This window comes from Columba livia, chromosome 1 (assembly GCF_036013475.1).
Source record: "Columba livia isolate bColLiv1 breed racing homer chromosome 1, bColLiv1.pat.W.v2, whole genome shotgun sequence".
In the NCBI taxonomy this organism is placed as follows: domain Eukaryota; kingdom Metazoa; phylum Chordata; class Aves; order Columbiformes; family Columbidae; genus Columba; species Columba livia.
The window spans coordinates 93,409,242-93,434,387 of record NC_088602.1 but is presented as its reverse complement, the minus strand read 5'-3'; the positions used below and the strand labels follow the sequence as shown (position 1 = coordinate 93,434,387).

The 25,146-nt window shown below is 41.0% G+C and overlaps 1 protein-coding gene across 3 annotated transcripts; it reads right to left on the bottom strand.

The window, feature by feature from the left end:
• Positions 1-3,870: 3,870 nt before the first annotated feature.
• On the bottom strand, positions 3,871-24,293 carry CHAF1B (chromatin assembly factor 1 subunit B). Of its 3 annotated transcripts, none has more exons than XM_065067572.1 (14): positions 24,161-24,293; positions 23,190-23,320; positions 20,353-20,485; positions 19,475-19,592; positions 17,859-17,962; positions 15,510-15,606; positions 13,503-13,587; positions 12,435-12,528; positions 11,768-11,837; positions 11,598-11,689; positions 9,957-10,119; positions 8,399-8,821; positions 6,732-6,823; positions 3,871-6,248 (listed from the first exon to the last, which is right to left on the bottom strand). In XM_065067572.1, exons 2-14 carry the CDS (start codon positions 23,313-23,315, stop codon positions 6,124-6,126), a joined length of 1,722 nt encoding a protein of 573 aa, XP_064923644.1. In that variant the 5' UTR covers positions 23,316-23,320; positions 24,161-24,293; the 3' UTR covers positions 3,871-6,123. The 3 variants fall into 3 exon arrangements, with proteins under 3 accessions (XP_064923644.1, XP_005511555.2, XP_064923627.1); XM_005511498.4 differs by lacking the exon at positions 24,161-24,293 and adding an exon at positions 23,768-24,054; XM_065067555.1 differs by lacking the exon at positions 24,161-24,293 and adding an exon at positions 23,512-23,666.
• Between the last annotated feature and the right edge of the window lie 853 nt (positions 24,294-25,146).

Sequence of the window (25,146 nt, the reverse complement as noted above, 5' to 3'; positions counted from 1 at the left end):
TTATCACACTATCACAGAATGGTTTGCATTAGGAAGACCCATTAAACATCATCTAGTCCAACCCTGCCATGAGCTCCTAGTGCTTCTGAAAATCCGGCCCTTGTATGTTATGTTTGGGAATGACCTCTCTTCAGCTTCATATGTGCTTGTAATACTATTTGTCTACATGAGTTCCACAGTGAAATTTGGTATTGCTATGTAGCAATGATTTAGAGCCTTGGAACTGCAACAGAAAAATCGTTTATAGTAGCACGAAGAAAAGACCATTGTGAAAAGTAGGTAGGTTTCATACAGCAAATCCTGTTATCATGTAACATATGATACAGTGCCTTATCAGGTAGCTCCAGTCTGCCTCTTCTGCATGATCCTGCAACTGCTATAACAGAAAACATACATGAAATATAATTTCTTGGCAAGCCTGTTTTGCTTTATAAGAAATGAAGTTTATGTAAACATAGAGAATATGCATACACAATACAGAAATTCTGTTTTGAATCCATAAGCAAATATCAACCAAATTTTGACAGAAAGGCAGCAGTTAAATAAAATACAAGGTGTATTAATATAGGTAGCTGAATAGAAGAAATATTAAAAGTAATAGCAGAGGAATATGATGTCTAGCTGTCTAAAAATTAACTATTACACACCAGAAAGTCTTCCCAGGAGCAAGACAGTCATGAATCCTCCCCCATCTAAAAAGTTACAAAAATCTGCCTGAAACCCCTAGTGCAATTAGCTGTATGTCCGTATGAAACAAGGCACTAGCATGACACATGGTAGAAGCAGCAAGAAGTGCTTTTCCAGGCAGAAATAAAAAACAGCACAAAAGGAGTTGTACATCTTTTTGCTCTTGCACATAGGACATGTGTGAGGGTTGCTTGCATATTGTCTTTACACTTGTCACCCTCCTCTGCCACTCTCTCCGAGATTCCAGCAGCTTTGTGTGACACTGCCCTCATCTTTTTAATTTAATTTTAATGGGCTGGAAGACAAATAGCACGGTAGTGCAACCTTTTAAAATGCATTATGACGGATAAGACACACATGATTAAATGCTTTTGCTGTTGTTGTTGTTTTTTTACTTGTGAGTGGGGCATACAAACACTTTTCTTTCTTGCCAGCTCCCATCCATGGCAGGAAGTGCCAGTGTTGGTGGTGGCAGCAGCAATTCCTGGATGTTGAAATGCTGTGTGTACCTGCAGCAACCTCTGCATCACCACTTGGGAACTAGAGGCAATCAAAAGCCGGCTGAAGCTGGAGTTCGTTCTAACCAGATGGTCCACATGCCTTCCAGCTCCTTCCTATTCCCTCTTCAAAGAACTTTCCAGCAGAAGTAATGCTTCAGAAATCATTTGAAAGTTCGGGGCTGCATGTAGCATTTCAGGTTTGTCATTTTACCTCTCCCAACAGAGAAAGGCTATCATGGTATGACTTACTTTCCTTAGTCAATTATGTCATTCTTAAGAAAACAAACCCCATCTTCTTAGGAGGAAACTTGCAGGAAAAAAAAAAAAAAAGTTATTTGATGATAACATACATTTGCTGTATAGATTGACCTGCAACTTGTTTTAAAAGATAATTGTGCGTTCTTTCCCCTTCCTGCTGCCAGTGGCACTTTTCGTCACAACCCCGGGAGAAGGAATTCTTTTGGAAGAGTGACATCCAGTGGCGGCTGTGCACTTTGTTTCTACACAGAAATCTCACGGTTTGCACTGCCGCAGCCCGGGCTTCCAGCCCTTCACTGAACTTGGGAAAAAGAAGCATATGGTTTAAGGTAACAGACAAACCATTATTCTAACATGGAAAGATGATTAGACATTTATACAGACACATATATTTAAATATGAAAGTATGCAGAATTGGGACAAAGATGACCTTTTAAGGTATCTACTGTCAAGACAGAGAAGTACATATAAGACACACAATCTGAAAAAGGGAAGGGATCACTTGCCTGTAGCTGGAACTTTCCAAAATATACAGCCCACACAGATATTTACGCTATCAGACAGCGCAGACTTCATCCGTGCAGCAGCCACAGTTGATGTGCTCACTCCCTACCTTTCATTATGCTTCACACACTGATGCAAAATCCATGTGACTGAGGAATTTGGGAAGAAACAGCACACGGAGACCATGTATCTCAGTGACTGCCCATGACTGGTAAGCAGCTTCTCCATCTTGTGCTAAATCACAGAATGGGTGAGGTTGGCTGGGGCCTCTGGAGGTCACCTGGTCCAAGCCCCCAGCACAAGCAGGCCCCTCTGTCAGCCTAGAGCTTGAGGAAACCACTTTGTGTGACTATGCTCTTTTTTTGTTGTTTTTTTTTCAGGACACTGGCCTGTGGGACACTGACACACACTGGTAACAAATGTGCTGATGGGCACAGGGCTCGGATACTGGAAATTAGGAGTTCTGTGGTTCCCTGAGTTAAACAGCACTTTGCTGCCTCTTACAAATATTACTTCTATGAGTTTAGCTCCCTCATCTTACTGCTGTGAGGTCGAAAGTTACACATAAGGCATTTTTCCATAATGCTATCTCATCAGGATAGTAGGAGCAGGATAATAATCCTTTGAGTGGGTAAGATCCTTACAGAAGGCACTGAGCGAAATGTGAATTAAGAAGATGACACCACATTCAAAGCTGGAATATGAACCCGTGGTCCATCTGAAGTATGAACAATTGAGCTGGCCAATTAAAAATAACATTTAAGTCAAACCCAGACTAAAAAGCACCCTTGAAAAAATAATATCTACGTAATACACCACTTCACTGTCCTGTCCCACAAAGTGAAATTAGGGATAGTTAACTCTGAATGCGCTGCGTGTCCCATCCCACCAGGTGAGACTGATGAGTTAGCTCTGGGTACTCTGCATGGTAACACAGTGACAACAATCACCTAGAGGTCCAACTCAACCACAAGTTTACTAAAAGTACTGAGTGGAATTACAAATTACAGCAAATAGTGACTTGGCAAAAGTTTGTAGCTGTATCATAAAACTTAGATAGCAGAACCTGCAATGATATTACTCTTACATACCCAGAAATAAGTTTAGGAAGAGAGAAAGAAGAAAAGTCATAGATCAAGATATCAGAAGGAAAGTAAAGATACCACCACTCCACGGGTCGGTCGATCCCACGGCGTCCTCTGGACGGGGGTAGATGCATTGAAGACTTTGGTAACGCTGTGAAACGCACACACCATACCTGAGTCTCAAGTGAGATTGTTTTATAATCTAGTCCATTTGCATGTGAGATAGGAGAGGGCAGCTCATCTCCTTCCTGCGCTCACGCTTCCTGTTAATTAAGATCTTTCTGGAAATGAGTCAGGAGTCAACAAATGGGGGAAAGGTCACAGTACTGACCAGAAGTGAGTTGTTTGTCCATAAGGGGTAGCTGTTGGTTCATGGTTTCTTCTAGTGGTTGGTTGTCTGCCAGGTGGTCCATCTTTGATCACCCCAATCAGACCAGGAGGCCTTGACAGCAACACTGTTAATTGTCTTTATCTCAAAAATTTATGCCTTCGTTTCACAGAACCTTGGAAAAGACAGACTGTGTGCCTCCACAGCCACCTATCTTTTCTGCCCAAAGTAGCTAAAACCAGATATTCAAGGCCTAACATACACCACTAATGAGTCCTTTGTTTTGCAAAGGATGATGGGGCTTAAACTGATTTACAAAGCAGTAAAGAAGGAACAGAAATAGCACTAGGCACGTTCTGCCTTGGAGCAGAGCGAGACTGTGAACAAAACACAAACCCACGTTCCGTAAACAGTGTCAGAATAGTTTTCAGTGTCTTAAGTATGAATGTTATGTGGGGATGGCCCCTTGGAGATTGAAACAGGGATCACAAAACCCAGGAATCAACAGTTTTGACTGTCAGTGTTAAAGACTGTAATTTATTACATGAACAATGGCATCCGCTTATAGAAACAGGTTAAAAACCTAGTGCTGTATAAATTTGATAACAAAGTAGTACGTAACAGAATAAACAGCAAAGCTGGAAATCATGCTGGCAAGAGAGAACTAAAGGAAAGAAAAAATTCCTATCAGGGAAGACAAAATACCAGGTAGAGCATTCTGACAGATGTCATGATGTGGAAATAATCTCCAGTCAAGGAGCCACCACATAAACAAATGCACATAACACCTGAATGGTTATGGTATGAAATAAAGATGAATACTCCAGTCATTAATTGCATCTGAGGGCCACAGAGACCAGGTATGCCAGCAACACTTAATATACCTAACCTACTCATTTTCAACAGAAAATGTAGTTTACTTTGAAAACCTCTGTGTTAAAAAAAAAAAAAAGGAATAAAATTTTTAAATATCCATGAGGACAGCTTTGCAATTAGTACTTAGAAGTGTAGGTGTGAATTCAAAAGATTCTTTGCAATGCACAAAACAAAACATTGCAGTACTGTACTAAGTGGGTCCCTGTCCCACAAGAAGATTAAATACTAGGATTTTTGTAACTCAAACTGAACAAAAAATAGCAAGTCCAGCAATGCATATTTGCCTTAGCTATCAATTCAAATACCTCTACAAGCTTTAAGTATCTATAAACCTTCTTGGGGAAAAAAAGTTTTAGATGCAGCTTTGATTGGTAATTAAGTCTTTATATTCCTCACGAGAAGAAAAGAAGGAAACACAGGTTTGGGTAAGTCTAGTGAAGCTTCATTCTCATCTCTGTGGTTGAAAGCAAAGATACCATTAGTTTCCTACAACTCTTTACTTACTAATTTATGTTGAATTGTAGGCAACACACTTCATTTGCTTGAAACACTCTGACATAGGTATTTTAATGAATCACTTCTGAAGCACTTGTATTTTTGCCTTTCTAAAGTATTAGTCCACTTCCTTAGAATTTCACAGAAAACAAACACTAATTAAATTACGCACCTCAAAACCAACCAAATCGAGGGAAGAATGAAAGTCAAAGTGCTTTAACTTGAATTGCAGCTTTTTCCTCCTGTGTGCTGTGGAATTTCAAATGACAAAACAGTAGGCTAAATCATAAGAGGAAATTACCATAATTGCTACTATCAGCTAGAATGACTGTTCACATGTTAGGAGTTATTTTTTTAAAAACAAGTACATAATGTTAAAGAAAATGAAGTGGACAAGCTCAGAATGTTGTGGCTGAGCATTCTGTGTCTGGAGAACAAGTCAGCATACCACAGATAATCAAGTGTGGTGATGTTCAAATATTTTGGTCTCATTGTTTTCAATCTGCATGTCTTAGTTCAACTACATAGCAAGTATTAAATGGTAAAAAGCAAATAACTTCTACAAGGTTACTGTACACTGGATTTAGATTTTATTGGCTAAGGGATTTAGTTTGGAAAAATGAAAAGGGGAAAACTTCTAATGCATATGCTCAAACCTCGCTGCCTCATTAAAATCTCACATCTGCGTTTTTTTAAAATACAGAAAATAAACAACGAAGAATTTTATTCTGCTCTTTCATGCCTAAAACAGGTCCTCAGAGGGTTTCTTCCTTTTTCTTTCTTTTTTTTCTTGCAGTTACAGGTCCTGATTTCTGTTTCAGTCATAGCAGTCATATTGTATGCTGCTGCACGTAGTGCACGTGAACATCAGCTTCCATTCCACACATACTGAAGAGCATGAATCACTTTGCACATTGTTAAACATGGAAGCCAAGATGCTTGAATGAAACTGTTTCTTCTTTTTTTAATCTTAAACTACATCAAATCATTATGAATCCATTTAAGTCCTTAGAAATTCTATTCTTTTGCCAGACAGGTTGCTGGAAGACATAATACTTTATGAACATCAACTTCAGGACTATGACGGAGGCTCTTATGTTACTGAATGACTTTTCAATACCCTGATTTCCTTAGGCTGTGGCTTTTCTTGAAGAATGCTGCCTTCAAGAAGTAGAAATGCACTTAGAAGTCACTTCCCAACTATTTGTTGTTCTGCAAAGCTACATTCCTGAAACCTGTGTCTTCTACTGCCAGCTTCTTTCTTCACAGCACTACATCACATATGCACATGGTATTTTAATCAGGAACTGAGGCTTTAACATTTGTGAAAAGAAATGCACTCTCAGATACGGCTACATTGCCTTCAGACTGTGAAGATCCTACTAAAAGCTCAGTCTTTATTTGAATTGCAACTGATTTGATCTTCAGCAGATGTAGGAAGAGACATTTCATCAGTTCTAGGACGTTTAGATGCTGGGGGATTTTGGAAACTGTCATCAGATGGTAATGGCCTCTCTGAAACAAGTAGATAGGAAATCATTTAAGTAAAGCCACATTAATAACGTAAATCATTTTGCCGAATTCACAAATGATTTGGCACCCACAAAAGAAACTGATTTGAGAGAGCCCAGCATCTTAAACACTAATCTGCTGAAAGTACAAGGGTCTTTAAAACCCACCAGTATGACCTGGTAGACCTTGCATTCAAGTAAATTTACTCTTCAGTGTTCCAGTGTCAGCTAATACACCCATTACTAGAAAAAACATAATGATATATTGTCCCATAAGCAGATACCCAAGAGCAACTGCAGTGAGAACACACTTTGTATTGTCAAAAGCACCTTCCAAACACAGCAAGATGACGAAGCAGCTTCAGAATCTGACACTAGGTTTAGGTTTGTGCTTGATTCAAGAGCTTCATAGCTTAGAACAGAAGGCTATGATGGAAAGAACTGTTTGGCAATACTTTGTTGGATAGCACTAGCCACAAAAGCTTACCATATTCTTGTTCTGAGGAAGGAGGTACAGGAACTGTATCTGTGTATGAAGAGGTTGGTGTATCCGCCTTCAGTGGAATCAAGTTTATTCTCCTTTAAAAGAGCAGAGACAGTTCAAGTACTTTAAAGTCACTATTTCCACAAATACTTTAAAGATATACTTTAGACAGAACCAGTTCAATTTAGATGTAGGTTAGATATATTTTACCATGCTTTTTTCTTCTTGTAATATGCTGAACTGAGCATTTTCTAAAGTATTTTAAATACCACTATTCATCTTTCTCATGAGGAAGTACCTTTGCATATGTTCCACGTGCCACAACGCTTCATGTTAATTTTCAGAGCATAGTATCTTAGTCAAATGCTTTAAAATTAAGACTGGCTGCAAAGGCAAGGATTTTAACCCATTTCTTGTTACTTGGTAAGGCTTCCAGTTCCACTGGAAGACCTTATCACTCCTCTGCTAGCCCTGTCCATGTTAACACTTCAGATGCATTAAACTCCAGGGAATTCTTTTCCCCACTGAGGTCCACTAACAATTACTGGGAGGAAAAACAAACAACCACCATCACCACAAAAAACCCCACAACCAGCCAACCAGCCACCCACATGCCCTTTCTTTTATGTCACATTTTCTATTTTCTTCTGCTGAATCAATTCGGGATGGCACTTAAACAAAAAGTGGTAAAGGATTAACTAAACCATATGAAAAAAGGTATCTTACAGGCAGCATCATGCTACTACAAGATGACAGTCATGGTATCATTATGATAGGATTAAATATAGTTTCTTTCTCTCAAAATGATTGATTAACTCCACCAGTCACTCGACTGCCCTACAGGCAAAAGTCGCTTTCAATGACCTAAGACCCTTTGACTCGTCAAAGTAGCTCCAGTAGAGATGAACATCCATGTATAGAAAGCCATCATCTTGTAACAATCTTGTCCAATATTTTTCTTTGTGGTTGTTGACAAAAGCCGGTATCGGGCCTTTGTGTTCACCACTTCCTCCCTAACCACCTATGTTAAAGCACTCCTATAAGAAATTCTGATAAACTCCTTTAATTACAAAGTAGCCTTGTTTTGCTAACAAAGTCTAGATCTTAATTTGCATGACTGTTTTGCTACTGTTGCACACCAGCTCAGGATCTTATATTGTAGGCTGCGTGACAATCACTACAGGGATTACAGGTAACTTCTAAAAACATCTAGATCTCCACCTTAGGAAATAACCTCAACCTCAACCTATGCATTAAGTCCTACATCCATGACTGTGCACAATGACAGCCTGTCTAGACTTGCACTCTTCTTAAAATATTTCTTGTCAGAAGGGTTTTTAAATATCCTTGTCAGCTGAAGGCTTCAGGTACCATCTTTGTACAGAAAACAGGACCTGAAGACAGACACCTGTTGCTGCCCTATGGACAAGGCACAACAGGTTAGCTCTGCTAATGCCTCACCATTTCAGACAGAAATATAAAAGGACTCAGGAGGCATTCTGACCTTTCAGTTGCAGTACAACCAGAAAAAAAAGTTCCACGTCAAGGCTGCTACCACCAAGACACAGGGCTGGGAATTTGTGTCTAAATCTCAACCCTTTAAACACACCACAAGCACAGCTTGTCTTGGCCTTCATATTTATGACTGGAAACAGCAATATAAATCTCACCTTGGCGTCTTGCTCCATGCTTGTAAAGTGTTGAGAGTAATCCTCCTGGGCTGGTTTACTTTAGTGCTCTGGCTGGCTGGCTGGCTGAATTTCCTCTCATCTGAGGATGAGACTGGAACACTTTTCATGCCAACAGGTGTGGAAGACACATCCTTATTGGCAGCTGTGGGTGTTCTAGGTTGCAGGGCTGGAGTGCTGGGCTCAGTGACCCTGCTGGGAGGGATCCCCTCTGTCAGCCTAGAGCCTGGAGAAATCGCTTTATGCGACTGGCTCTTTTTCACTTTTTTCTCTGCTGCACCAGGAGTCCTGACGTTTATCTGTGGCTTCTCCTTCAGTGGTATTCCCAGTTCATCCTTCTCAAAGGTAACAAATGAGCAGTATCCATCCGTAGAAGAAATAGCAAGAAAGGCTCCATCGCTGGACCTATTTGTGATAATTTTTTTTTTTTTCATTAAGAGGAAATGTTAGAACTTTTCTTCAACCCTCGCCCCACTGATCTATAGCACATGCTGCATCTGTCTTCTTCTCTTCCCTTCCTCAAGTAAATGTATACATTTAAATAAAACTACAGTCAAGTGAAAGACATCCAAATCAAACAAACACAAGACCCTAAATTCTGGCCTTCACGTTTGATTTAGTCTCTCTGGTGTCTTCTGTGATCACCTGTGATATGCTGCTGCCAGCACCCACGTGCATTTGAGCTGGCACAAAGAATGGTTCAATTGAAGGTACACAAATCTTCATCCAGTTTCTGAAATACTGCTGAACTCTCCTCACTCAGATGAAAAGAGCAGTTCAAGCTCTTCAGCTGTGCTCCTTGTGCTAAGAAGAGGCAATGTTCAGAATCACCATGGTGCTCACCTGAATGGGCCCTTCATGCTCATTTCACCAAGTAAAGTCTATCACTGATTAAAACCACTTGATTTTCTACTCCGTTCCATGCCCCTCCTCCTGGCACACAATGGTTTTCACAGTGTCTGAGCACCCATTATAACTTCTGAAAAAGAGGCCTCCACATGGTCATCAGCTTAGCTACACAGGCTAGAAAGGCGTGAGAGAAGAAGCCTTGTCCAGCAGCGGGGTGTATCCTGATTTCAACATTTGGGTTCAATTGGCAGCTCCAGTCCTCACTCCCCACATCAAGTCAGACAAATTACTTTGTCCCACACACTGAAGAACCACTAAGCAGAATTGTGCAGATAAAACAGAATTTGGCCAGGACACAGGCACCTGAACTCAAAGAGATGACTGCCAAAACCTCCAAGTAATTTCATTATTACTAGTTACACTGCCTGAACAATGAGTACTTCTCATTAACTTTTATAAAAAACGTGCATCTACTTGTCCTCGGGGTGTTTGCACATTGTTTCCCAACTGATAAAAGAACCATAATTCTCCTCTTTACAGGGCAAAAAGAGAGGTCTTGCTGTTCAGACACTGCGATGACAGTGACCACGTACGTGTCATAAAAGAAACAAAGCAAGACACAAGAGGTGCAGAACTTGAACGTTTAAAAAGCACATTTCCATCAAAACAAAACAATAGAAAAATCACCTACCATGATATGTCACTCAGGGTGTGATAATGTATGTTAGAAACATAACCAAAGGGGAAGGACTGCTCAGTATCATAAAAAAGCACAGAATCTTCTGAAGCAACAGCAAACACCAATCGATAGGGCAGATTAAAGAGAGCAGAAGCTGATTTCTGACTGATTTCATCTAGAATGCAAAGAAACGAACACATTGAGAACTCTCTCTTGTATTCTATGCAAAGTAGTAACTGCACTAGCTTAGCCATGAATCTAAATAAAGATTTCATTATTAATCAGTATCAAGAAACCAGTTAAGAAGACAGCACTTGTATAAAATATAAAGTTTGATGTCAAGCAGTAACATTTCTGTTGCCTGATATTTGTCCATGTCTAAACTTAAGTGAGAGAAACTGGCAGGTTTGTCCACCTGGATCACTACTGTTTTGTTTTGCAAAGTCTGTCATATTTTCCAACTCAAGTTTTTCAGCATATTTATATGGAATTTAGTATAAAAGTCCAAACAAATACACCTTAGGATACAGCATAAGTCAAGGTCACAATACATTTCTGTATATTTATATATGCAGAGTTATATTCTGTGTGATTCAGTCAAAACAATGGATTTAGCGCTCTTTATGTTATCCTAGGTTCAGCTCCTAACTAGCCCTTCCATTGCAATGCTAGTTCCTCGTAAAGCCAAATTATTCCAACTTCCACTGGTAGCTGAGTGCTAGCTGGCTGCTTTCAGAAATTCCTAACACACAGAGCTCCCATTCAGTTCTATTATTATGGAAGCTATGCGCTAAAATAGACAGACCATCAACATAATGTATGGTACTCGTATCTATAGACTTCCATACTACCATAGATTTTCATTTCTCTGGGTGTATGTTGCAGTAACTGAACACTCCATTTAGAGGAACTACAAAGACCAACAACAGACACTCATCTCCTTACTTTGCAACACACCATTACAATGGATTTAAAGATTATTATGAAAATATGGACACAACAACAGGTTCGCTCTAAACCCTGTAAGGAACACTACAAATTTGCCCTCTAAAGAATGGAGCAAAGCTCTGCATTTTCACCAGAGCCAAGACTGGTCTTGTTAATAAACACTCTTGGACCCACTGGACCCACAGTAAGGTTGGATTTCAATCTCCAGTTAAGTTCTCATGCAACTTCATACAATCCTTTCCCCAACTCAGAACTCCTGTTCTGGCCAGTAACACCAGCACTGCTTCAGGTTTGGCTTCCTTGAATAAACAGCAATGGTTGCTGCAAACTACACCAACTCTCTGGTGCTTCTGTGCTGTGGGTAGTTGAGACTAACACAAAGTATTTGACTGGGTTGCTCCTTTAGTGCTAAGCCAAGTTATTTACTTTTACTCAAACAAAATGGTTAAATGTTAAAGAAAAATATTAACCAATGTTTCTGTCGCCTAAGAGGCCAAGTCAGAATATTCATCCACTCCATCAAAAGCTACTCACAAAGTACATAAGGTGAATGCAATGTCTTAGAATCAGGAAACAGCTTCTAAGATGTGGTACAACACTATCTTAAAGGAATTTTAAAAGGCTGGGGCATAAAATTGTAAACAGACACATCAGCCTTTTCACGTATTTGCTGTAAAATCATACATCCTGAAAGATTTACAGTACCTTTATTAAATGTTCGTCTCAACTCAAAGTAGACTGGGCAGCAGCGAACAGCAAGAGTTGCCTTTCCCGGACATGGCAGGTGACCGACAGGCCTTTTATAAAGAATCAGTATTTCAGAAAACAGAATTTTTTTTTAAATAAAAAGATATTTTGATCTTATTAAACTCTACCTTTTAAGATTGTTTCTGGAGAAAACATATGTGGTGTTTGTTACATTTTCTCCTGATTCAACACAGCCAGCTGCAAAAATAAAGGTTCAAACATTACTCATCAACTCAAAAAGGTACTGTGTACACACTATATCCATAAACATTGTACTTCTCAGGAATCAGGCTTGTCATTTGGGCAAGAGCTGTGCAACATGAACACAAAATATTTATTTAGTGCTGTTTTTGCTTCCCTTATATACTTCCCCCTCAAAGCTTCTTTTTGATGTTGCCAGACACCTATAAAAGCAGTGCTTACAATGGCAAATTGATGCCCTCCTTCAAATGTTATTTTTACTATGACTGCAGAATGTCCTTCAGAAAGGATACAGACAGCAGTCAAAAGAAACCACTAGTTATTCTTCATTCCTATTTTAACAGAGCTGTATTGTTGCAATTTACATGTTTCAGCTGACAAAAATGTCATAATTTTTATCACAGTAGAAAGTTGATGTTCTGGACTACTAACGGAAGAGTATTGTGGAGCCGCTACTTTCCTCACTGGGAAGAATGAGGAATGGTATATTTAAGATAAATAAGCATCCCCTAGCAGTTTGAAAGCAATCTTGATGCACAGTCAAACTAGAGCATAATAGAGACAATGTAAGTTATAGTACCCGTTTCCACGTACCTGGAGTGAGTAAATAGGAGCCATCAGGAGTAAAACTGAGCCTGCGGAAAAATGACTTCATGCTGTCATCATGAAACATCCGATAGCTCCTCGCCTGTAACATTGAAAATATGATTGTGTGAAGTGCCAAGAACATGTCAGCTGCAATTCAAGTGAGAAAAACATCCAGTTGTACAACCCACCTGATGGAACTTGAAAAATAAAAGATAAATGTTTTAAAAACCACAGCTCCTTCAAACTTGCTTTCTGTTGTGCTGTAAATTCTTCACAGCTAAGAACAACAGTCTTTGATCCCTCTTCAGCTACTAATCAAAACACTCCAGGAGCAGTCACATTAGACCAGTAATCAAAAAGCGGTCATAACCTGGAGAACAACATTATTTAACAGTCAATGTAAAAGCCTGTTCCTTTGGCATTTAATTTTAAGTCTAGTATTAGATGTTTAAGGAGGCAAGATGGGAAAATGCCCTCTTTCAGGCCTCTTCTTGAGTTTCTATAAAACTGTTACAAATGTTTTCACAAAAATAAAAAAGGAATAGAAGGATTTTAAAAGGTTATAGCCAGCTTGGAGGTGTTATTTTACTATAACTTAGAACTGTTTGGGGGGAAAAAAAGCTCTTTGTTTTCCCTCTTAGAGAGAGAATTCCCTACATTTTCACTAATTCATATTTTTCCTAAAAATCAGACTACGTTTTTGAAAATTTCAGGCTGCTGACTTTAATAAACCTACAGCTACTGACAGGCATATCTGAAGTTTTTCCTATTAAGAATTCATTATGCATATTATTTTTCCCACACTATTTTTAACATTTACAGCCAAAGACACTGTGTTACTACTTTAATGAACTGAACTTGCAAGTCTTCGTTCTTAGTCGTTTCTGTAATGTTTAAGGAAACCTGAAGTGATCTCTATTTACAAAATGCAAAGTTAATACAGAGACAAAAATATCTGATATGTAGATAACTTGAATGCAAAATATTTGCCTCTTTGGTTTCACAGAATAGAACACCACCTACATAATAGCACTCAGTGTATTCTCCAGTACCACTAGTAGCAAAACAATGTACCTCTCCTTCAGCTCCTGATCCAGATGGCATCTTGGTAACATTGAATGCTACACGCTTGGTTTGTGTGTTGTACACCCGCAGGATCCTACATGATAGAGAACAGAGTTAGCTACAGCTTCCTCTCACCCCAAATTTCACATAGTGCTACATCATCTCACTTTTCAGTCAGGACTGCCAAATACAAATGACAATCACACTAACTATAACTCTGATCATGAGACACCATCGGGTGGACATGTTTTGACGGCTAAATAACCAACAAAACACTGACAATTATTTGACTCTGTAAGGTTTGTGAAGAACCAGCATAGCATTTGTGGAGAACTGAGGGAACCGGTGGACAATGAACAGCCACACCTACTACCTGTGCTGTAGTAAGCAGTGTGTTCCTGCAGAGCAGGAACTCACCTCAAAGACAATTAGCTACATCTCTATACTCCAGTCTCCTTTGGAATAAATGAAAACTGCAGTACATCTCTGTACAGAACTTTGGAACTCCTCTGACCTCATCTCACTAAAAGAACAGGTAGCCTAAGCAAACCCAACTGCTTGTACCACCACCCCCTCCTTTCTGCCAGCTCTGACACTCACGAAGTTATTTTTGTTTGTTAGGTTGGCAGAAAACCAACCTAACACACAAAAAAGGAGACAGCTTTCTGCTGATTTAATGTTCTGAAACAGCTCCACAAAAAGTCCTGGACAGAGAACACAGAAGGTGAGGCTCTGGCAGACAGCTTGCGACAGTTGTGGATCTACTTCTTCTGGATGTCATATGGCTAAGCTGATCTGCCAAAAGGGGGAAGTGGTCTTCCCACCCCGGGTTGGTGAGTGCTCAGTCCTGGCAACCGGCCTCGCTTCACTAAGACTCCTGTTGAGCTGATGCTACTCACTAACTTTGCAGAAAAGTGTCTGAAACCTGAAGGGGTGGGAGATTTCCCCTCTTCAGATTAGTTCATACCCTCGCTTGAGACTTCACTCTAAGAAAATCACATGCATCATTCTACTACTTGTGTTTCACTGCTGTTTGTTTTAATAAAAGTACACAAATCTCACGTAACCGATTATCAGAAGACAGAGGCTCACAATGACCTAGTAGCCATTAACTTACCACTTTTCTGAGCCTACTGCAAATCTTAAATCAAAACTACTTTTCCACTGCTACGGCAATTTTCTTTGCAGCGGGTGCTAGATGATATGCATTTATTAGTCAGTTGTGAACCCCTTCAGAGAAGCACATGTGCAGTGAACAGTTTAAGCTCAACTCAAAGTTCTGACAAGGGCCAAGTTTAGAAAGTGTTTTGCTTTTGCAGTGACATCACTTACAAAACTGTTGGGGATGGAGGGAGCGAGAGCACAAAAGAAAGGTATCAGCAGAAAAACATTTTAATTGATTTCTTAACCTGTTTATATCTTTCTGTAAAACGACGAGGATTAACTTATTAGCTCATTAAGAACCAACAAGAGGTTCCGCTTAAATTTGAGAAAAAACTTCTTCTCAGTGAGGGTAACAGAGCACTGGAACAGGCTGCCCAGGGAGGTTGTGGAGTCTCCTTCTCTGGAGACATTCAAAACCCGCCTGGACATGTTCCTGTGCGACCTCACCTAGGCGTTCCTGCTCCAGCAGGGGGATTGAACTAGATGATCTTTTGAGGTCCCTTCCAATCCCAAACATACTGTGATACTGTGAAACCAGAGAATGCGGTGCTCTCTTAACATGTATTTGACATCTCTAATGACCAATACCATGAAAACTTATTTTCTGAAGAAAAAATTCTACAAAATTTTATGCAAGCTTATTTGCTGCTTAAAGAGGACACTCAGACTTCAGGAATAATTTACCACAAGGAGAAGATGAACTGAAGTATCATTTTAATTTCACATCAACCTTCTTACAGAACAATCTGAATCAAATTAAAAGAAGAGTCATGTTTATCCCACACACTTGCTTCTGATTTATCCTCAAGTAAGAAAGAACACTAAGGCAAAACACTTAAACCAACAGCTCACCTATCACAACTCAGAGTTGCAATGTACTGGCCTAGAGGATCCCAGGTTATTCCTTGGACATAACTCTTGTGTTCATTTAATATTGAAACCTTCTGTCCTGAAATCACAAACAGTTTCCAGATTCTAAATTCAAATGTGTTTTAAAACATTTCTTCATTTCAGAAACAAAACAAGACAAAATGTTTCAAAATCATTTTTTTAAACACAAACTGTTCACTTGGTGGGACCTGATAAGAATATCTGAAATAGCTGCTTCATTTCTAGAATCTTCACAAGTATGATAAATCATGACATGCCAGTTTAAGTTCCCTACAAACTAACTCAGATAAGCAGCTTGGCTAAGGTATTAAACATGCAAGATATGTGTATTGCAAAACCAGAGGTATTTCAAAACCTTTTTGAATTAGAATTTTTTTTTCAGGCTAGTCTAACTATTCCACAGCTAACTGAATTTGGCTGATTACCGAGCCAGAAACTCCAGAGTTAAAGCATAACTGTCAGCTGAGGCCAGACAGCCAGACTCTCCTATCTAGGGCTGTATAAACTCACCTACTCCGCTGAGCAGGCAGTGAAAAAAATTTTACTATACACATGTTGACTGACAGTTACACATGGGCAGCTTTCAGAAACAATTCTGCAGCAGTGCTAACTCATGTTCTTCCACAGCTTACTCTGTCATGAAGATCTCTCAAAGATATCAGCTCTCTAACTCCACTTATGTTCCACAGTTGAATGTCTCAGATCCAAAGGATCGTGATGAGGTAAAGTTACAGATGATCTCATTAAATACTTTGCTTAGAATACTAGGGACAGGTGTGGGTATGTTTGGGTTTTTTTTCCTATTAGTATAGTGTTGCTTTATTGCAAATAAATACTATAAGCTGACAAGTTTCAAAGACAACAAGTCTTGAAAAAGATTACACAAATAGGGTTGAGGCCACGCTACAGAATATCAAAAGTCCTTCTGTTGCAGTACTCCATTTCAGACTGTGGCCAACAACAAATGCCAGAGTGTAAGAACAGACCCAACACACAGTAATATTTCTACAGGATGCAAACTGTTGGCAGCTCATAGGGTACCTCAAGGACTTCTTAAAGCCAGTGATGCTCTCTTTGTACTAAACAGCACTATGTATTTTTACTACTCATTTTCTTCCAAACTTTTTTTTTTTTAATCATGCAAGCTCTTAACCCGGGTATTGCTGGAAGCTATCCCTGAAACTCTTTCCTTCAGTGTTGCTACAACTTCAGTCACAAAACCTATGTTTTCCAGTGATGGCTTCTTACTTCCAACTTAGTAGCTGTCTCTCTGCCTAGAGACAAAATGCCCTCTATGGCATCAATCGCATGATAAAAGAAAGCAGTGAGAATGGAGGACATAATGTATAAGTAACATATCAGCTTAAGAGGCCATCCTCCTTTTTTAGTGATAATCCTAACATGTAAGTCCCTTTCAAGTTGTTACAAGCAGTAGGAGATGCAAGAGACATTTGGTCCATACACGTACTTATGCTCTGAGCACACACACTTAATTAAACACTCATGTATTTATGGTAAAGACTTTTGGAAAGGAGTACATGTGACAGTTCAGATGAGAGAGGTGTTAAGCACCTAAACCAAGAACACAAAAAACATCAGCAGCAGAACATTTGTATTTTTATGTGTCCGTGTGCTGAAAAAGTAACCTAGATTCCATTTTATTTTTCTTAATTAGACACTAAATATTAGAAATGTGAGACAAAAGGTTAACTTTAGAGAAAGTTAAGTATTTCCACATTAAATAAAAAGGAAGTAATGACTACACTGATAATAAAAAACCATCAAGCCATCGCAAAGCAATCTAACCTAGCTGGGTACTACCAGAACTTCTATAGATGGACCTTTCTTAGAGAATACAAACACTTTCACTGCAGTGGGATGAGCATGAACAGAAGTGTTTTGCTGAATAGAGCCAAAAAAAAGTGTCACATCTTGCAAAACAGAGCCTGCATCCTACACTCACTTCCTGTTTTTGACGGAGGTAGGTAGTTACCCGATTCCAGTCAAGTTTTGCTTGTTGGGGCATGGTGTGGAGTAAGTAATATACAAGATGCTTGTGTAGGAGTTTGGGGGAGGGGGGGGGAAAATGGGGTGAAGTTCACTTCCTGAATACTCAAAGGCAAAGAGATAACTTCAGTGTAAATTTTGCTGGCCTGAGGGTATCTTTATATGCTGGGCTATCTGCCTCACAATCCCAGAAGTCTAGCAATTAAGTGGACTTGTCTCTCACAAAAAAAAGATGCTTTCAACTCTTTTGGTATTACAATGAGACACTTCCATCAGGACTGGAGCTGCAAGTGATAAATTTACCTTTACTGACATCCCACATTATAGCTGTATTATCTACAGAAGCAGATGCCATGTAATTTCCATCTGAGGTCCAACAAATATCATATACATCTTCTAAGTGGCCTCTGGAAGCCAGAAGAGAAGAAAACAATTATTTAAAAATTAACAGCTACTTGTAAACATTAGTTTTGTACATTTTTACATTAAAAACAGAGGCAAATAAAGCATCACTGAAGTAAAATAAAAAGCATGACTTTCAGCTTTGAAAAAAGCTTCCACGTTCATAAGGTGGTAGAACATTTTTAAAAAGTACATCCTACTTCTAATTCAAAATAAGCCTGCCTTTTCAACAGGTGTTTTTTTCACAGACAATGAAAACCCTGCATTTGAAGGCATTTACGAATTTGTACCTAGAGATCTGCAAATGTACAGTTCTAGGACTTGTACAAACAGAAGATAAAACACTGCACAAAAGAAATTAGGTGTCACTATTCAAGAAAGCTTTCCTATACATTTGTGCGTTCCATAAAAGCAGTAATCAAACATGCATACTCAGCAGAACCACATGAAAAATAGAAAATTAAGGTTGATTTAGATACACCTGAACAAACACTGCAAGGTACTCATAGCCACCCAGAGGGGCTCCATCAAAACCCATTTGTATCACTTGTTGTTTGACGACTTATCATACAGTCTAGTAAATTTAATACTATATATTTGCAACACCAAATTTAGGGAAGAGGGACTGAGTTTGTTTGCTTTAAGAGATTGACTCTAATGTTCCTAAAGTAGCATGATGGTTCTTCATGCAACCCTACTAGCCGTTTTGAAACCATTCTCACATATTCTTTGTAACTGCTGAGATTTATATTAGTTATGGATAGCAGGGTTTTGGTTTGTTTTGGTTTTTTTTGTAAACAAGTGTAAATACTTAATGCTTTTATCAGTATAGACAGATAAGAGACCAAAACTCTTAACAGACACTACACAAAAAGCAAGGCAGTTACACACATTGCTCATGCAAAACTTATTTCAGAGTCCAGATCCCCTAATGTCTTTCAGATTCCAGCTGAGAGTGAGAATAGAACACTGTTGTATTCCAACTGCCAGCAGTGGTTTGATGCCATAGCCACTATCAGCTCACACATACTTAGTCTTAGCAGGCATTGTGTGTCTATTTTATTAACAACTGTACACTTGAAACAAAAGCTGTATAATCCCACGGATTCTCAACTGTTAAAATGAAATAGTTGAAGAAGATTGGTTGAATCTCACAGATGTTATTATCATCTGGCAAAACTGCATGAATCGTTTTATCTACTGATGCTTTTTGCTTTAATAATGTTCAAAATTTCCCCTATAAAGCTAATAAATAAAACTTCACTTTTACTTTCTATATCTCTGTGCTAAGCTCTAAGTGACTGCAAACCTCAGGAACCAATTTCAGAGCATGTCAATTTTGTCACATAAATACCAAATCTTCTGCCTCAAGAGAAGATGTAGGTTGACACTGTATCAAAAGTTAAAGACAATAAAAGGATGAATATTAGAGCAAGCAAATTAAAGACAGCATTGAAGTTGATAAAAGCCACTAGGAAACACTGAAGTGAAAACAAACTCATAAAATATTAAGCTACCTTAAAGTTTTAACAACTGTCCAGTTCTCCTTGTTGAGCTGAGCTTCATCTTCATCCTGAAAAACTAGTGGTTCTGATTCTTTGCTATCGTTCAGCTTCCACAATAAAATAACAGCATCTGTAGAAAAAAAAAATACAATATAAAGCTGCTTTCTTTCTCACTCACTGTTTTGTTAATGCATTGCATTTAGTTCAACATTACAACTATCTCACATAAAAAACGCATGAAAATCTGGACCTGTTTCATGGTGGGGAGTAGGTGCTAGACTGCTTTAGCCTCCAGTATGAGCTATTGATTTTAAGCAAAGCCTTTTTAAAAAAAATATTTAATTAACTACTGGAAAAAATATGAAGATTCCCAGGTGCAAGATGAGAATTAAATGCTTAGCTTTCAATCTGTTTTTTATTAGAGCTGGCTACGGTTCTGTACTACAGGCTTTTGAAAATCTTGCACTAAGACAGGTTTCACGACACTAAGACAGTTTCACGAAGCACACACCTATCTAGTGCTGCCCTTACTGTGACTGAAGAATCCAGGTGGCCCTGGACAGAGAGGCTTAATTATACAAATTCTGCCACAGCTTCCCAGTATGACACTAGGCAGTCCATTCAACTTCCCAATCTAGAAAAATGGGATAGTAATTATTTTATATGTGGAAAACAGAGACTCTCAGAAATACAGCCAGTGAAAAAAAGCTAGTTAGGAATTGCATGACATGCATTTGCTAATTACAATTGGAGGGTATATTTGAGTCCAAAACCGGAAGTGTGAAAGGGGTACAAACAAATTCCTGTGTTCTTTTTCTTCAAATCCCTTCACTCACCAGATGTCTAAATGTAGCTTCTTTATATTAGCTTCATTACACATTATTACTCACCATCTCCTCCAGATGCCAGGATCTCACCACTTGGAGAGAAGCGCACAACATTTACAGCTTTCGTATGGCGGGCAAGGTTGGACAAGAATTCCACAATTGCTTTTCCATCTGGTCCTTTTTCCACTTTCCATATCTAGTTACAGAAGCATTATAGACAGTTTTCAGGAAGAAGACGTAATATATATGCCCCACTTTAGTAATCCACAATTTACTCCTTGGGCAGTCATTCTGAACTTATTCTCTGAAACTTTCAAATCTAAAGCTGCTGTTGCACCACAAATTTTCCCTATATAGGATACAGTGGTATACTGGGTTTATGTGGCAGGGTTTTGGTAGCTGGGGGAGGCTTCAGAGGTGGCTTCTGTGAGAAGACACCAGAAGCTGCCCACATGTTGGATAGCGCCAGTTCCAGCCAGCTCCGAGACTGTGCCACTGATGGCCAAAGATTGGCCCATCAGTGACGCTGGTGGCACCACTGTGACAACATATTTAAAAGAAGAGAGAAAAACACTGCATAGCAGTTATGAGACAGGAGTAAGAAAAATGTGAAAGAAACAGCCCTGCAGACACCAAGGTCAGTGAAGAAGCAGGGACAGGACATGCTCCAGGTGCCAGAGCAGAGATTCCCCCGTAGCCTGTGAAAAAGACTACAGTGAAGCAAGCTGTCACCCTGCAACCTGTACCTGTCCACCGGGAAGCTGATATCCACCTGCAGCCCATAGAAGACGCCATGCTGGAGTAGGTGGATGTGCCCTGAAGGAAGCTGCAGTCTGTGGAGAGGCCACACTGCAGCAGGCTCCTGGAAGGAGCTTGGGCCTGTGAAGCCCATGCTGGAGCAGGTGTTCTGGCACGAACTGTGACCCTGTGGGGGACTCACACTGGAGTCATCTGTTCCTGAAGGACAACAGCCCATGGAAAGGACACATGCTGGAGCAGTTCTTGAAGAACTGCAGCCCATGGGAAGGACCCATGTTGGAAAAAATTGTGAAAGACTGCATCCCATGGGAGGGAGTTCACGCTGAAGCAGTGTAAGAATGTGAGGAGGGAGTGGCAGGTCCAACATGTAATGAGCTGACCACAGCCACCATTCCCCATCGCCCTGTGCTGCTTGGGGGAAAACGCAGAAGAGTCAGGAGAGAAGCTGAGCCTGGGAGGAAGGTGGTTCTAGTTTTGTTCTTATTTCTCACTATCCTACTCTATTATTAATTGGCAAAAAATTAAATTAATTTCCATAAGTTGAGTCTGTTTTGCCCATGACAGTACCTAGTAAGTGATCTCCCTGTCCTTATCTTGATGCATGAGCTTTTCCATCAGTTTCCTCCCTGTCCTGTTGAGGAGGCAGAGTGATAGAGCAGCTTGGTCAGCACCTGGTGGCCAGCCAAGGCCAACCCACCACAAGCTGTATTTGTGTTGCAGTGTATTTTTAGTCTGATTAAATATATTACTAAGTATTTCCAACAAATTAAAAAACCCCCAACCAAATACATCACATAATTATCTCTTCATTCATCAACAACCTCTAGCTTCAAAGAGATTTGACAAGTCTATAAATACAATGATTCGATAGTATGGAATTACAATATCTTGTTAACAAATCCGTTAACCACAAATAGTAACAGTCTGCAAAAAACAGAACAAAACCATGATTACTACAGAAGGAAAAAACATACTAGCTCTCTTTAGAAGTATCTGCAAGTTGAAGAGTTTTGCAATATATGCTGAATGTCAATGGATTTACTGGTTTCAAACAGACGATTTGAGCAACAATTATAATAGCTCCAGTTCCCCACTGATCATAACCACAGCATTAAGACAGTTGCATGATATGGACACCCTACCAGCAATGCTGGAACACACAGAGCATAATGGCGCTACTTCTACTGCTCTACTCGTAAACTAATTCAGTCATGACAGCAACACACTTGTGTCGCTATATCATGGGACTAAGGCCACAGATAGCTAAATCCCATCAGGTGCTTCAACTAATCTGCTGTTGGATACAATTAAGTTCAGAGAAAAACAAAACAACAAAAAACCCACCAAACACCCAACAAGCAGGCTTTGATAGGAATATACCAAACAATGAAGCAAGCAGCCTGAATAAAGACCTCTGTAGTTTAGGTAGCTTTCCCTCCTCATGCAATAGTCCTCCAAAAGACGACGTAGCACCAGAACCTTTTAAGTTAAAGAACACTGAAAATTTTCTGGCTCTAGAACTTGCATATTCGTAATATATAAATGCGGACAGTCCTCATGTGCATTAAGAATCTGGAAGACAGTAAACAATTGCCTGATTTTGCAAAGGTAAATCTTACAGCCAAATCTTTTGGGGCTTGTGCTATTCAACATTTTCCTAAGTGCTTCTCAAAAGGATGAACAACAAATTATTAAAGTTTGCTAACACCAATAAAAAATTACTTTAGAGAGTTGCTTGTGAAGCTGAGCAAAAAGGGCTGTAGAAAGATCTCATACTGCTGAGTGACTACTTATAAAATGGCACATAAAATTCAACTTTGATGAATATAAAGGAATCAAATTCAGTTGTTTCTCACTATCCCACAAGACTTGCCTTAAGTTAGCAGTTACTACTCAGGAGTATCAGCCAGCACTGAATACAGGTAATTTTCTAAAAATAACATTTCCATCACTCAGCTGCAGTCAAGGACAGTATGCAGGGGCAACAGTCATTTTGTATACAGCCATACAATCTCACATTCTTTCCCTAAACCATCCACCATGGGTATCATGTACCAGCTAGTAATCTCATACCTTGGATAACATGCCATTTCATGCTCTGCCCATGCTACGAAACCAAAACAAACACGTCTGAAACTTACACGAACAGCTGTGTCCACACCTGCTGAGGCCAACCGATTGATCTTCCCATCAGCTCCATGTTGGAAGTCTAAGCTGTAAACAGGCTCCTTATTATGCCATGCTATTTCACAAGTGATGACCTTCATATTTGCTAAAGAAAACAGAGCAAATACCAGGTAAATTCTTGTTTCTTATAACTAAAGCAAACGAAGTTAGCACAGATTTTGCAAGCACTGCAGACAGATCCTGTAACAATAGCACTGCAGATATACACAGAAGGATGGTTTAAGGAAGCCCATTTTTAAGCGCGATTTATTACGGCTAAAGTTACTGCCTGCGCACCGCATGAGAAGGGTAATAAAGCCACGTCTCTCAGTAGCATCAAACGCTGCGGCAGAAGTGCAGGGCAGGGTTACAACTAGCAGTAAATCCCGGGAGCAGAGCCCGCAACTTTCCCCGCTCAGCCTCCGCAGCCGCCTGCGCTCCCTCAGCTGCCCTGGCCCTGGCCCTGCCCCCGCCCCGCTCCTGACAGGACTGAGCCCCAGCCGAGCAGCGCCAGGCTGGCACGACCCCCGTCCATCAACAGCTACTTCCCTACCGACAGCCAAGCACCGAGGAGCCCAAACAAAGGCACGAAGGCCCCGGCGGGGGCAGCAGGAAGGCAGAAGCGCAGCCGCTGCTCCGCGGACGGTACCGCTGGCAGACGTCGCTGCCCAAAGCCCCGGCGGCCTCGATAAACCACCGCCGGGGACCGGCGATACCCGACGCCTTGAGAGGATCAGCCACACGGAACACGACGGGCTCGCTGGCGACAGCTCTGCGAGCACGGAGGCGAACTCCCCACCACTCCGCACGCCGGCTTCCCGCCCGCTGCCAGCCCGCCCCCCGCTGCGGCTCCTCTCCCCGCAGCACGGCGGGGCGCTGGTGGCCCCGCCCGCACCAACCGCCACTAACGGCCGGGGGCTTGGGGGGCGCGACCCCCGGCCCCTACCTGCGGCGCTGCGCGGCCTGGCCGGGCTGCAGCGCGGGCGCCCGTTTCCCGCCCCAGCGCGCCGTGCCCGCCCCGCGCCTGCGCGCTGCCGCCCCGCCCGCCGGCTGAGGAGCGCCCGGCGGTGCGGCAGCGCCCCCTGCTGGAAGCAGGAGCGGCGGCAAGGCGGTGTCCTGGCAGGCCCCGCCGGCAGGCAGGGGGGCAGTGCCCGGCAGACTCGCCCCCGACCGGTTTTCGGCCCGCGGTTTGCTGCGGGCGGATGGTTTGGGGGGGTGCCGGCGCCGTCGTCGCAGCACATGGCGGCCCTGCCCGCCTCCGCTGGAGAAGCAAAAAGTGGGAGTGTGGGGCTATGGTTTCGGGAAATGCGCGGCCTCTGCAGTGCTGCCGGTTGGCGGGGGTTTTTGCCTGCGGTTTCTTCTGCCTGGGATCATAGAGTCATAGAATAGTTTGTGTTGGAAGGGACCTTCTAAGGTCATCTAGCCCAACCCCCCTGCCATGAGCAGGGACATCTTCAGCTAGACCAGGCTGCTCAGAGCCCGTCCAGCCTGGCCTGGAACGTCTCCAGGGATGGGGCATCTGTATTTGCCCTGGCATAAGCTTTCTTCCAATTAAAAAGCCCCACAAAAACAATGAAACAAAACAAAATCCAAAAAAGCCCAGTGCTCTCCCACTCCCCAAAAGAAAAAAAAAAAAAAGGCATTGCTGTATTTGAGATGTTTTTACATATAGTCTGCTCAAAGGGCAACCAATCCCCCAGATAACCATTTGTTTCAAATGCAAACCTTTCCATTTGCAATAATAATTAAAAAATTACATCAGTAGAAACTGGCATCTGCTTTTCCTTCTTCCCACACCACCTACAGCTTCGCTGCTTCTCGCTGCCTTCCCTGTGCAAAGAGGCAAAAGAACCACTGGCCATGTGGTTCAAGCCAAAACTTGCACTCTGAAGGCCCCACTAACACAAGTGAGAAAGCAGCAGGGAACAAATG

Bases quoted from the DNA above. Each gene is read 5' to 3' on its own strand.
- CHAF1B (XM_065067555.1), bottom strand. From the start codon at position 23,551: ATGCTACTGAGAGACGTGGCTTTATTACCCTTCTCATGCG. The intron at 11,838-12,434 runs GTACGTGGAAAC...TTATTTTTGCAG, and splicing joins CTCCTATTTACTCACTCCAG to CTGGCTGTGTTGAATCAGGA. The intron at 8,822-9,956 runs GTAGGTGATTTT...TATCACAAATAG, and splicing joins ACCCTGAGTGACATATCATG to GTCCAGCGATGGAGCCTTTC.